This window comes from Tinamus guttatus, unplaced genomic scaffold, assembly GCF_059628265.1.
Source record: "Tinamus guttatus ecotype Peru unplaced genomic scaffold, ASM5962826v1 Tinamus_guttatus_pri_ptg000470l, whole genome shotgun sequence".
Taxonomy (NCBI): Eukaryota; Metazoa; Chordata; class Aves; order Tinamiformes; family Tinamidae; genus Tinamus; species Tinamus guttatus.
In genome coordinates this window covers 3,579,337-3,594,094 of record NW_028289004.1, presented here as the reverse complement: position 1 = coordinate 3,594,094, position 14,758 = coordinate 3,579,337, and the positions used below count along the sequence as shown (strand labels likewise).

The 14,758-nt window shown below is 42.1% G+C and overlaps 1 protein-coding gene across 1 annotated transcript in view; it reads right to left on the bottom strand.

Annotated features, from left to right (window-relative positions):
- Nucleotides 1–14,758, bottom strand: part of POLA1 (DNA polymerase alpha 1, catalytic subunit) — a 193,280-nt gene that overhangs the window by 122,601 nt on the left and 55,921 nt on the right. Inside the window, exons 26-27 of the mRNA XM_088532762.1 lie at nt 2,603–2,635; nt 941–1,033 (exon numbers count right to left, since the gene is read on the bottom strand). Of these exons, the coding sequence (XP_088388888.1) occupies nt 941–1,033; nt 2,603–2,635 (126 nt within the window). The remainder of the gene's footprint in view (nt 1–940; nt 1,034–2,602; nt 2,636–14,758) is intronic.

Sequence of the window (14,758 nt, the reverse complement as noted above, 5' to 3'; positions counted from 1 at the left end):
CAGTTTACAAGTGTCCCACCTACCGACTTTATTGAAAGTTTCCCACCTCCCTTTTTCTTTCTTCATACTTTTTTTTAAATGTTTCTTCCTCTGAACATTTTTTGATTCCTCAGTGCTCCTCTTCCTGTCCTCGGTCATCGTGTGTTCCACTCTCCACTTTCTTTCCTCTAGCATTTTCTTTCCCTCTTGACTTTCATTAATCTCCTTATTCATTCTCATTCCTTCATTATTCCCAGTTCTCTTTTCACAGACTACCAAATATGAATTATCCTCTTCTTCCATTTCTAAGTTTTTCATATAAAATTCATCATCCATACACTGCACACCCTTACCAAGACAGGAGCAATATTTCCAGCATAAAAACTCTCTCTTTTTGAGTGTAGCTTTGGGCTCACACTACCATTTTTAACCAAAAAAATTTCCTTATGCGCATGCACTTCAGACTTCAATTTTCTCAGTTATCCTTTTGTTTTTCTTATTAGAGAAATCTGCACTTCTAATAATCTGGGTCTGTCCTTAGACTATTTTTAATCCCTTGCATATTTGTAAATTATGAGGGCAATACTATCTGCTAGGTTTATATTCAGTTCATAAAACCGAAATAGCCAAACAATTCCACTAAACATTTTTGTTTGTTGAATGTTTACATTATTCTAATGAAGAGCTTAAAAACAGCACCAGAACAGGACTGAACATATTGGGAAATTTGAATTAGAAAGTTGCATGGAAAGCGAGAAACATACAAAATCGTGCGGAGTAATAACAAAAAGGGACACAGATATAAATATTGGGGGAAGGGAGACAATGTCAACTGGAAATCTATGAGACCAGACAATAGATGAGAAAATTCAGGCGGAAGATGACATAATTTCTCTCCTTCCACAAGCATTATAACACAGACCTGTAGGAAATCTTTAGGAAAAAAAGAAGAGATCCTTACCTTATTCCCTAACTTGAAGACCTCATCCAAATTGGTGCTATTTGTATTTATCATAATGGAATCTGTGTCTCCATAAATCACTTCAAGGTTCATCTAAATGAGACAAACTGCTTTTAAAAACAAAATCAAAATAATCTTTTTAAAGTCCCACCTCATTTCCAAAATTTAATCTAGAATTTCAGTGTTCATATATTATTACTTAAATTTTAAAAACTGAAAAAAATGTGAAACAGATTTTTACTGAAACATCTGTGTATTTCACTGAGACCTATCTGATTCAAAGAGAATAATGAAATGTAAAACATCGATACATTAAACACAACCTGTACTTGCATACACATTAACAATAGTTCAAATGTATACTACATGAAAGCTAGGAAATAAGTCTGTGGACAACTCTAGTCGACAAAAATAAAAGAATTGGAAATCTAACCATTAATAATTTTGGACTGCTGGAGCCCAAGAACTGCACTGATGCTCAAGACGACTGCTGGACACGTTCAGACTATTCTCAGAAGAAACACAGCCAACATGCTTGAAAGATAATGCTACAGTCAGTTATTCCATTGCAGTCATTATACGATGCTACTGCAAGGAAATCATTCTGCGTTTAATAAAAATAATAATGCCTAACAGTTTAGATCTAGATCTAGACTAGATCTTTAGAACTAGCAGATCTTATGGATCTATTGGAACTACTGACTAGCGAATACTGCAGTTGAGAATTCCACGGAAGTGCCCAGATTAGACAGTTGTTCTTTCACATTTTCTCATATTTTTAAAAGCAGCTTAATATCTCCATCTTCTCTCTCCTTTTCTTCTGCTTTAATTCCGTTTTCTGTGTTAGTCCTATCCTGGCCAGCAGCCCTTGCAGGGAGGCAGCTTTCCCTCCTCCAGAAGGATCTAGCTACTATGGCCCACAAGTGTTTCTGATCTCCTGATGCGCTATGAATAGTGACATCTAATAAGGAACACAAGTACCTCCTCGGTTCCTTCTCCCTGACTGCCACTTTGCTCTTCCGAACAACTTTCACTTGAATTCTAGTAACAATTCCAATGTGCATTTAAAAAAAAAGATTGTGTGCAATCTTTGCACACATGGCAGCAAACTCCAGGCAAAGTGAATGACATAAAACCTTTAGATGTGTATGGAAGGCATAACAAGGAAAAAAAGGTGAAAAGAGAAATGTCAGCAAAGCATCAGCAGTTGCACCCTGGGACATCATATTATCTTGAAAAAATGAAAACCAGATGTCTTCAGTGGTTGTGAATCAATGTAGCTGTAAAAATTGCATGGCCATGTCCATGCTGAACTCCACACAGTCAAAAGAACATCATGTGACACAGTTTAAAGGATGCCAAAAAATAAACCTTAATAGAACACTGGGAACACACAGTGTAACAGGCCTATGAGTAAACTCTAATTAGCACTGTTGCTAATTTGCTTGCAGCAGTCTAACACAGGCTTCAAGCAGGGGCTAGATCATATCTGTGCTAGGAAAAGAAAAAGCTGTAATCCATTAGGAAGGATTACATTTGTAAACTAGGCATCCTAAGAAGTGATTTCAGGTCTGTTTGGGTTACAATTCTCCTAGAATAAAAAAAGTTCACCATGTGCGTGCTCTTTAAGGGTCATTGTGTAATAAAAATGCTCAGCACTACCTTTTGCACCATCTCCTTGGTATGCATCAAAATCTGAAATGGGGGAAAAAAAGCACAAAGATTAGTGTATGATATAATTACAATTTAACGCAAGCAAACATATCCATTAGGTTGCTAACTCCAAATTGCTCTCACCCTTCAAAACAAGGCAAGACACCTCTCTCCTGGCAACACACAGTCACCTTGATACTCCTATTACATGAGTAAATACTCACCTGACCTTGTATTAATGCTATTATTAACTCCCCTAAAACAAGATTAAGACAAATCTCAAAATTGCATATGCACACACAACTTATGCCTTAGGAGAAAAAAACTACATTGAATCCGATGCTCAAATAAAATCTAATTAGAAAGTACCAGAATTAAGCCTCTCAAACTAATTTAGGTCAGCCTCCTTCTCCATATACACTGTCTTGATACGATGGTCTTGGTTTCTCTTGATATCATGAAACTTTTTCTCCCCAAAGCCCTGACTCAATCAGGACAGACAGGTTAGAGCTCACTTAACAAGAACTTGCTCAGAAGTTTCATTATCCTTCCAATGGTCTCAAACTGGGAATCAAAACCAAAAAATAAAAGGAAAGCAGTGACCCCAACCTGTTCCCCAGAAGTTACTGTGCGTGTCCCAGACAGCCCTACACTGATTCGGGGACACAGTAAGGGCTGAATAAGAATTTCCAAGGCTAAACAGTTGTGAGAGTTAGTTCCTTCTCCCTGCAATCTTCTTTTCTTCTCTAGGCAAACCCTGCAACTGCAACTCAAGATGGGTTTGTGATGCACTGTCTCCAGGACCCTGAGGATCACCTGGGGATATTGGGAGAAGCACCATATAGAAGGTCCTATGGAAACACTATAGTTACATATGGAAATGTTTAAGAAGTGACCTTAGTGCTGGTATTTTCTAGCTTTGGAATGTTGCTCCTTTAGCAGGACTACACGAATAAAAAGCAAACTAAGCCCTCTTTGCACACAGACACCACACTAACATCATCAGAGCTCATCCTTCACACCTACTTCACAAGCTGCTTTCGCCACTGCAGGCCCCCAGGAGGGCCTGAGCGCAGGGCAGGGCCTGCAGACCGTGCTGACACCAGCCAGGCCTCCATTCCCCTCGAGCGGGGTGCCCAAGGGCCAGCCAGCCCTCGCTGCTCAGCTACACACTCCCCTAACCAGGGCAGTTGCCCTCGGTGCATCCCACAGCCCCATCTGTCCCTCCAGGTGACACATTCCTGCTACACTGCCCAGCTCTGGAGCAGCAGCCTGCTCACGTGGTCTCCAGAGCCGTCTATACATTCAGAGCATCTTTACTCAGGGGACATGTGGGGAACATGGGATGCTCTCTGGTGGGGGAACGAGCCTCCCTGCACACAGACTCCTCTTCCTGCTTTGGCAGAACATCTGCCTCCAACCACTACCATCCATCAGCTCCTGGTCCCATTTCTGATCTCCCTGTAGTCCCTAAGGCTGCATGAGGAGCTAAGCAGTAGAAATGAGGACCAGAGAGGCCAGAGAGCCTAAAATGAATCCCAGATTCTGGACCACCACTATTATTCTGCTCCTACAAAACTGCTTCTGCTGAGCAGCAAGCAAACAGGATGACAACAGTGTCCTGCCCTCAAAATCAATGACACATATCTCCAGTATCTCTGAACCTTTGGATAAGTACAGTGACACAAACTAGAGGCAGTGCGAGCACTATGCTGCAGCCAGCTTCTGTTTAAAGTTCTGTGCCAATGGATTATGCACCAAAAGCTGTATCAACTTCGGCATCCTTAATTTGCCAATGCTTGACTTTGCAAACTTAATATTCTCTCTCAATACGGTGTGTGTTTATACATGTTAACTTATTAATAACACAAATATTAATAGCATGTATGTAGAAAGCCTTTCTTTTGGGTAAGTGCCTTTTGGTTTAACATTGTAAACCGTACACTAAATATTTCCCCCTCCCGCATAAACCTTCTATCTTTTTAAAGTGCTTGAATATATTAAATCAAATTCAGGCCTAGCCAACAATAAACCAGAATACATTTTTAACTATTTCATATGTATTACCACTAATCAAGAAAGTTGAGTGTAACACAATTAGTGAAATGAATTGCACTTAGCTCTAAGCAGCTGGAAGAAAAAAAAAAACATCTAGAACAGCTAGAAATTTGAAGTCTGAAGAACAGCAGTCTGGACAAGTGCAGTTTTCATGTCATTCCTATATAAACTACTTTCTAAATCCATGTATGACTTTTCTTTATCATTGGCAGAGTTGGTTACTGCAAGATCCATTCTATTTTCCAACTAAATAAAAACTTACAATAAAAAAGAAAGCATTTATTCTGCATTGATTCATATGCAACGGAAAAAAAATGACGAAAGCCACACTATCTTTGTCTGAAGTGACTTTCTCAAAGTAAATTAACACATAGAGAATAGTTTCACAAGAAGTCTTTTCAACTACATTTGTTATTTGTTTTCCCTCCATTGACCCTCTCTTCATGTCTTTTGACATGACAAAAAACAACTGGAAAGAACAAAAATCTGCAAATTGTCATAAAAATAATAACAGGAATTTCTAAAACACAGTTAAGAAGATAAACATTATATCATTCACAAGTTTCAAAGCTTTTCTGAGGTCCTATAAGCAGACTTCAACTAGCCAGGAACCATTTAACAGCCACCTTTATGCTATTGCAGTACACAGCATTTCAGGCCCTCTGATGGGATCATAAAAGGCTGTGTCTGCCCCCAGTCGATGTCCTTGGCTAACCAGTTAACACAGGAGCCACCAACCATTGCCTCTTTCAGGCCAGAACACAGCCAGGGGTGACGACGACGGCACCATCCTCCAGCACAACGTCCTCTTGTCCATGCTTCAGCTTTGGAAGCGCCCTGCAATTCTCCATTCATTTCTGCTGCCAAGTATTCGGGAAGCCCTGTCACCCAAACCATCTTTTGGACGTGTCTCCGAGGCACCTTTCTGCTCACGGCGCCCTGCGGGTGTATTTTCTGAAGGGAGAAACGGGTTCCCTTGCTCCACGTGCTCCTTCCACCTCGTTCCTGGGGCTCCGCGGCACCACCTTTAATGGGAACGGCTCAAGTGCAGTAACACAGATCATACGCACGGAGGTAAAAATGCTAATAGGGACGTGTTATGCTATCAGCCTTCCCAAATTGAGGTAAAGAGGCGATTATGTAGTTTGAGAAGGATTTAGGAATAGTGAAAATTGAAGTTGTATCATTTTAGTTCTGTGCCTCTCATACATATGCATTGGAATACACACTTCACATTATCACACACTACTTTTTACTGCTGTAAGGCAACACCACCACACCTGCATATAGCTGAAGCTAGATTTGCCTTTTTAATTTATTAAAGGCATCTTAAGCAGGCTGGGAACAAAAGAAAGGCTAATATTCATTGCTCTTCTTAGGGAATATATTATCGGTAAAGATGCACAAAGACAGGGGTGTTCAGCAAACATTGCTTTCCTCTACTTGAGGCAAAGCCAGGTAATGGAAGGTCTCTTGAGCCCTGTAGCAGCATTGAAATAGTTTGTTTTCACAAATGAATCGGGATGTTACACCTAGCTAATAAAAGCTCGACACTTCAAGCCCGTGGCTCTGTGCGCTCTCCAGGTGTGTGGAGGAGCCCGGCTGCACAAGCGCACGGTTATCCCTGCCCTTCCGCCACCCCCGGGCACCACCCCGCTCAAAGGGACAGGTTTTGGCAGGTCCTTCCTTAACAAACGCCGGGTCCTTCCCGCTGCTCCCTGCGCTGCCTCTGCGTCACGTCTCTGAAACGCAAAACTCGCACGAACACTCCCTGCAGCAACCGGCAAAACCCCCCGGGACCGTTTTGGGGGAGAGGGTTCAGTCGCACCCCAGCTTTCTGCCTCTTGCAGGCCCCTCACTCACTCTGAGGACGGTCCCCTGAGGATGAAGACCTACTCCAAGGAAGAGAGAAGAGGGAACATTCGTGCATCCTGATCTCTTACAGTTTAAGCATCCCACAGCCCAGCTCCCCCCACTTCCTCGCATTTTCCAGCCAGTTTCTTCCAACTGCTGAACCTACACGAGGACTCACTCTCTAAGCAAACAGGTCACAGCCTCTGAGGCACCTGGTCAGGGCTTACGGTCTGAACCACAGTGTAACTGACTCATGATGAATGTCCCTACAAGGGCATCCCCTGAGCACATATAGACACCTATGGATATGCATGATACTTTCTTGGCAAACTTCCAAACATCCAGTTGGTTGAACTCCACTGACGGCCCTAATTGCAAAAAAAACCACCATCCCCCTACCAAAAAAATAAAAAACAAATAGAAAAAAAAAAACAACACAAACCAAGTGGCCTCAATCCTCCTCCACAGAGACCAAGAGCAAAGAGCGAAGAGCAGAACGCGGTGGCGAGCCTCGGCGGCAGGGTCCCTGCGCACGCGCCCAGAGCGCACGATGCCGTTCTGGTAAGGAGCTCTAAAAAGGCATTTCATTCTCATTCATTTCCTAGTGATTCGGGTGGCACTGCCCCACCACCTTCCCCTTAAATTTTAAAATGATCCTAAAGACATATATCACTTACATATGACATTGACTATCATAGACAGGCATTAGAATTCCAGCTGACTTCACTCCTCTGTTCTCAGGAAAAAAAAAAAAAAAAAGCTAATTCCTACAGTGAAAGGTTACTCTTAGTGCTCTTAAAAAGGAAACAGGAGTCCTGAAACAAAATTTTAAAAATAGACAAAAAAAGAGAGGTCGGACATAAAGACTACCATTTATTTCCTTGGTACTTCCTGTCATTTCTAAATAATTTTCTGAAATAACATAATCTATCCATAGTTGGAAAGATAATATTTTTTTCTAACAGGATTATGCCCCACTTGAAGAAAAAAAATGCTTGGCCAAGCAACAAACCCTTCTCAGTTTTCCCTGCAGACAGTGGTGGATGCAGGTAATTACAACACTGGCACAGGCTAGTGCTACCCATTCTGACAGCGGATCAGTGCCAACAGCTACAAAGCACAAGGTTATGAAGACTTGCTAAACTCATTAATAAGGCAGTCGGTAGTTATCTGATTTCACAGCAACACCTGCATATTTATCTTCTCATTACCAATTGGATGACGGAATTTTTTTTCAAGCACATTTCAAAAATCTGCCAACTTCAAGTGTAAAAAAAAAAAATACAAACTTTGTGGTTAATTTTTCCCTTAACAAAGTACAGCTGTTGAGAATAATTGTTCAAGATCTTACCCTGTAATGTCAACTGCAGCAGAACAAAGAGTATTTAATTAGCAAATCTATCCAGTAATTCAACACCTATTATATAAAATGCCTTCGTGATTTTATTCAGGATAATTTGCTAAGAGGGTTATTACTGACATTCAGATGAAATTTAAAATTCCTACGCAAGTCGAGTCATAATAGCAGTAATGATCCCCCCAATCAGGAGATACTGTGTCACACAAGGTTCTTTTGCAATGCGGCAGCCGATTTCCTGACTTCTTAATTCCTGGGCTCAGCTCAGTGAGAGCCCTTCATGCCAATATTTCAGTCAGCAATACATCCTTAATGGGACTCTATTAAAATACCTAGAATAAAAAATGACTTTTTTTTTTCCCCCTTGTTAGGAAGAATGACAGCACCGCTATCATATCAATCATTAACAGCTCCTCAGCAATGTGCCGCAAAAGAAGGCAGGTTTGTAGTGAGACTGGGGAGACAGAAGAAAGAAGGAAGAGAATAGGAAAATTGTTACTCATTGGTTTCCTTTTGCAAATAATATTGCGCTGTTCCCGAGAGCTGGATTGTCTCCCATTGCAGGGAATCCAAGCAGGAAGAATTAATTGCCTGCTAACCCGCCTGAAGAGCCATGTCCTCCTTCCCAAGCATCTGCTTTTCAAATCCTGCAAACTTCTTGCCATAAGGAACATCTGTGAAATTCTATTTCAACTTTTCACTCGTAAAAGCAAAGCAGGCCGCATGTACTTTTGCTTGCCCATATGAAGTGTGAGTCAACATAAATTGAAAGATTTTAATTGCAGACATGGAATCAAACTGCAAAATTCTCTGTCCTGATTCCACTCCAACTAACTAATTTCTTAAATTAAATGAGTAAGATTGTGCCTTAAGAAGGAGAATGATTGAAGAAAAGCAAATATACATAAGGCAGTTTTACAATTACCCATCACAGTTAGCCTTCTGAATCCTTCCTTATTCAAAAAGCACTACAACAGCCTCTTTTTGCCAAAGACGCTTATACGAAAACAAGCTAGGACCACAGCCACCAAGAGAAAGGGAATCCCGACTGACTGTAGAAACACCCCCTCGAGGAAGCACGCCCAGGAACGATTCACCCACGCAACCTCCTGCCCAAGGAGAAGAGCTGACCGACCTTCTGTGGCTGTTCCTGGGCCTCTCACACGGGTCTCTGTCGCTGGCCGGGAAGGTGGGCAAACCACACAAGGTGGGCACACCACACGAGGCGGGCACACCACACGAGGCGGGCACACCACACGAGGCGGGCACACCACACGAGGCGGGCACACCACACAAGGTGGGCACACAGCACAGGGTGAGCACACAGCACAAGGTGGGCACACCACACAAGGCGGGCACACAACACAAGGTGGGCACACCACACAAGGTGGGCACACCACACAAGGTGGGCACACAGCACAAGGCGGGCACACAGCACAAGGCGGGCACACAGCACAAGGTGGGCACACAGCACAAGGCGGGCACACAACACGAGGTGGGACCTTCCCACCTTCTCGCAAACAGCCAAGCAGGCACCGAGAGGAGGCAGCTCCGGAACATCGCGAGCACAACAGAAACTCACGTGTACGCCTGTCATATTGTGACAAGGAACGCGAACGTGACAATAAAAAACTGGAGATGATGCGTATCAAATTACATCCTGAAGGCAATGTTCTCCTGATGCATCTAGCTCATTAAACACTTAGACATGATAGAAACAATTATATCTGTAAAATTCTACAATACCTCTATTTCAAGCATCTGTGGTGAGCTTCACTCAGGAAGCCTGGAAGACCATAATTAATCCTTCACTCAGTGGTACAATTACTGGTCATTCTGCACAATACAGCTTGAGCCATCCTATACTAAAGCGAATTATGACTCTCCGGGAAAGGGTTGTTTTGGTATTAGGATGAAAGAAATCCTCTGAAGCATACTACTAGAGCTTTGAACAAAAGTAAAAAGATACAACTCCATGTTGGGAATTCATTTAAAATCTTGGAAACAGAGAAACTGGGTGTTCTGCAATAAAGTTGAACATTTGATTGCACTGAAGCTAAGTGATGTAGCTCTTACCCTACTCCTAGTGTTTTGTTTTCTCCAAGGTACTAAGAATATAACACGTCTCTTACCAGCCCTGCCACTAATGTCAGCATTACAGAAAGCAAACGATGGAACCTGTGGGAGCCACTGGAGCTCAGAGCCCATCTACTGAATCACCCTCCTTCTGACCAACTCATTCAAAAGCAAAAACACAAATGGAAACTTGCTCCTTGTTTCACTCTATAAAATAAACAAGATTCATAGCACCTAAAAACCCTTAAAGAGCCTATTAATCAATCCAACTGCAGTTCATTAAGTTTTACTAATTATTTTTATTTAAATACATTAAATATATGTACATTTTTGAATACTTTGCACTTAACTACACAATGTAAAGGTAGTTTTACTTAATAAAGATACTGTTTTGTGCATTTCAAGAACATCACGACCACATCAAAAACCAAGTTTATCCGAAACCACAAGTAACAACACTTCTAACATTAAACAAAAATAGGACAAGTATTATTTACCATTTCCTAATAAAAAAAGAATGTATGTTAAACTATTCAATATTTAAATGAATACACACAAGCATAGTCTTCCTAGAGGAAAACAGTAGTATCTGTTCTAGTGAAATGAACAGGCTTTTATAATAATAAGGCTTTATTTTGCCTTATTCTACAAGCTGAATTGGTTTAATGTGTTCAGCAACTGAGAACCAGACTTTCCATATAAATATATATCTTTTAATTACAAAAAATAGAAAATAATTTAAGTGAATTATTTAAATCAAGGATTCCTGTTGAGTGATACAAGTTAGAATCCAGCCAGATGTAAACTAGAACACAGGCATCTTTCTCTAAGTAATAGCAAATTCTATTTCTGGCCAGGGAACAAACATCTGCATCAAGTCTTAGTTGATGAACAGCTTTAGATTACCCTTCAAACCATATAAGAACAAATGTCCCCTGATCTGAGCTGATGAAATATCTATTTCTGTCTTATCTGCCAGATAAATTACTCTTGGTGCCATGTATCAGATCCAAGTCTTTGGAAGTTGCAGAGGAATCACAAAGCCCTTCCCAGCATCAGTGGTGAAGACAGTTTTTCAAGATGGAAGGCTTTTTGTAAACTAGAAAGAGAAATAAAGATAATACTCCTCCAGTTCACATAAAATGAGTGTAAAAGACTCAGTGACAGGATTCCAAAGCCTTTTTTTTTAAGCCCCAGATAAACTCATTGTAGTATCCAAGATGATGTCATTAGGGCTCTTTGAGATTCAAATTCATCATTGTTTTGGATTAAAAAATAAATAAATAAAAAATAAAAGCTGAAAAGAAGTAGTTAAAACTCTGGAAGATCCTCCTCCTATCCATCAACTTTAACGGAGAAAAAAAAAAAAAGTCCAATCTAAGAAAGACTCCTTAACACAACAAAAAAATGTGGAGTTGGCAGGAAATGAGCCTGTACTCAATATACTTTTCTAAGATCCTACTGCTTAGTACCTTTTAAACAGTAACTACAACTTAGAAGTTCAGAGAAGAGAAAAGAGCTGGGGAAAGACAATCAGGTGCCCAAGAGAAAAGTAGATGCAGAACTCAAAACTTGTCCTAAAAATCTTGCCGTTTCTTGGATGGTCATAGGCACTTTTGCAGCAGTAATACAGAATGGAGCAAGAAAATTGCTGTTGAGACACACTGATGTTCACAGGCAAATGAAAGGACTTGCTAGTCTCAGCACTAATTTCCCATGTAAAAATTTTCATAAAACACATAATTTTGTTTCATTAAACTGAATATATTTAGACAACTATAGTTGCTTAAACAAAACTAAACAGAACACCTTCATCATTGCACAGCCAGTGTCATTTCAGGGTTTTTTCTAACCATGGGACCCTCTTTGGGACTTGAGGAGCTCTTGGAAGAGACAGGATCCCCCTAAGTGGTGCATCTTTGCCAACAGTCTAACCGACCTACTGAGGAGAGCTCTGAACTAGGCACAAGGCTGGGAAGGAGAGGACGCCAAAAGTGAAGTGAGAAGTGGTGGAATGGCTTGGCAAGCAAACCTGTGGGGTCACATGGACAACAGAGGATCTCGTAATCAACAAAAAGGGCTGAAAAGAGAAATCAGAGCACAACTTCTCAGAGAAATGAGCACGACCGGCTGCCTTTTTGCAGTACTTGTACACTAATGCACACACAGCAAGAGGAGGAAAGAGAAGTCTGCATGCAACTGCCAGGCTGCAATCCCGCTGGGATCACAGGGACCCGGTGGGATCGCTCGCTCGCACAACAGCAGCACTGCTCCTTAGGAAGGACAGGCCGGGAAGGAGAGGTGGGGCAGGCAGGAAGGCACGGAGCTCTGGTCACCTGAGAGCTTATGGGGTGGAGGGCAGCGGGCAGGTGAAGGTGGGCAACATGTCTACTGTGGAGCACTCAGGAGGAAGGAGATGAGACCCTCTTCAAACAACTGGAAGAAGCTTCATGTTCGCAGGCCGTGGTCCTCATGCTGGAAGGACAACACAGCGGCAATCCAAGAAATTTCTGGAATACACTGCTGACAACTTTTTAATACAGGTGATTGAGGAGCCAACGAGGGGAGGGTAGAAACTCTGCTGAACCCCATCTGCAGTAACAATGAGGAGCTGGCCAAGGCTATGAAAGCTGGAAGCAGCCTTTGCTGCAGCGACCATTATATAGCAGAGTTCAGGATCCTGAGAAGAACAAAGACAGCAAAAAACAAGATCCCAACCCATTTTCAAGGATCACCTCCTCCAAGTTCAAGACTGGTCCATCCCAACAATCAGAAAATCAAGCAAAGACAACTGGAGGTTTGCAGGTATAACAGGTAAACTCAGATGTAAAAAGGAACCACACAAGAGGTAAAAGCAGGCACAGATGACCCAGCAGAAACATAAAGAAACTGAGCATGCAGGGATGGAACTGGCAAAGCTGTGGCCCATCCAGAGCTGAATCTGCTGAGATACGAAAGGCAACAACGAGGTCTTCTAGAGGTAAATAGGCAGTAATAGAAAGTCAAGGGAAAATGTGGCCCTGTTGCTGAACGGGTAAGGGATCTGTTGACAAAGGCACAAAAAAGACCGAGGTCCTGCATGGTGTCTTCTCTGTCTCTACTGGCAAGAATTTCACTCAGGAATCCCAGGCCCCTGAGACCAGAGCAGGCATGGAAGGAGGATCAGCTTGAGGAAGATCAAATTAGGGAGACAACACAAGTCCATGGGCATGATGTGTGAAGGGGCTGGCCCATGTCATTGTGAGGCTACTTTCAGTTATCTCTGAAAGGCTGTGGCAATACAGAAAGGGTCATGAGGACAGGAAGAAAGCAAGTGTCAATCCTATCTTCAAGAGGCACAGGAAGCATAGTTCCAGGAACCACAGGTCAGTCAGCCTCAGCTTCATCCCTAGGAAGCTGATGGAGTAAACAGCCCTGGAAATTATGCTGAAACATATGAACAAGAAAATAGGTGGAAGCAGTCAGCATGTATTTACAGAAGAAAGCTCATGCTTAACCAACCCAGTGGCCTTCTAAAATAAAATGAGGGGCTTGGTGGATAAAAAAGGAGCAGCTGCTTACTTTAGTAAAGGCTGTTGAGGCCTATGGTAATAGGAGACGGTGTCAAAGATAAACTGATAGAGTACAGGCTAGATGATGAGGTAGACTGAAAATTGGCTGAACGGCCACGTTCAAGGTGATGAACAGCAAGCACAAAGTCTAACCGGAGGCCAGCAGCTGCTGGTAAACCTCAAGGCCAGTACTACTGGTAAACCTGGGCCAGTACTACTTAAATCTGCACTGGCAAATGATACGAAACAATAGCCAATACACCTCATAGTTGTGAAGCTGTTCAGAGGGACCTCGACAGGCTGGAAAAGTCTCACAGCCTACAGCCACCTCATGAAATGAAACACCAAATCCTGAACCTAGAGAAAAATAACCCCATGCACCTGTACCGGATGGGAATTGACTGGCTGGAAAGCAGCTTTGCAGAGAAAGACCCAGGGGACAAGGTGCCTGCTAGGCAGCAATAGGACCTTGCGGCGAAGGGGCAAGAGCATCCTGAGCTGCATTAGACCGAGCGAGGCCAGCAGGTCAAGGAGACATGTTAGACCTTGCTACAAAAAAAAGATGGCTAGGTAGTAATGCGAGATTGCTTGATAAATCGGGCTTCCTTCCTTAAATTGAGAAAAGGAACTATTATTGGGGATGTTGGTACAACCTAATTTTCTTGACTTTCCACACAGGGACACACATACACACACAAAACAGGGCAGCAGAAACCAGTGCAAATCCAGACGTTAACGACAACAGAACAGATAATTACCAAACACTGGAAGGAGCTACAAAAGCAACCATACTTGATGCAACAGGGCTCCAGGACAAACAGGAACATGCTCCATGACACATTTTTGTGAGTAAAACAATTGAAAAAGCTGAGCTTCGTGGAAAAACAAATTCCTGAAAGGGACTGGCTTATTTTCAGCCTTTAAGACTTCAGCAGTTAATGGTCAATTTGGTCAGAGATCTAAAATAGCAGCTTAGAATATTTTCAACACCATTTGCCTCTTCAATATCCTGCCTCATCACAGAATACACTGAGTTAAAATTTCCGTATGTAGGGCCATATATCATTCATGGAAATCAACAGGCAGTGACAGTTAAATTCCATGCACTCTTTTTAAAAATAGAGTGAAGTTAGAGGCTTACCAGAGCATTCAATTTAATTATTCAAGACTCTGAACTCATGCAAAGAAATGACAGTTGCAGAAGTTACTTTTATGCATTCATCTGCTGTTTAAAGCAGATAAGTAATTTAGCACTCCATGTACTGCCCA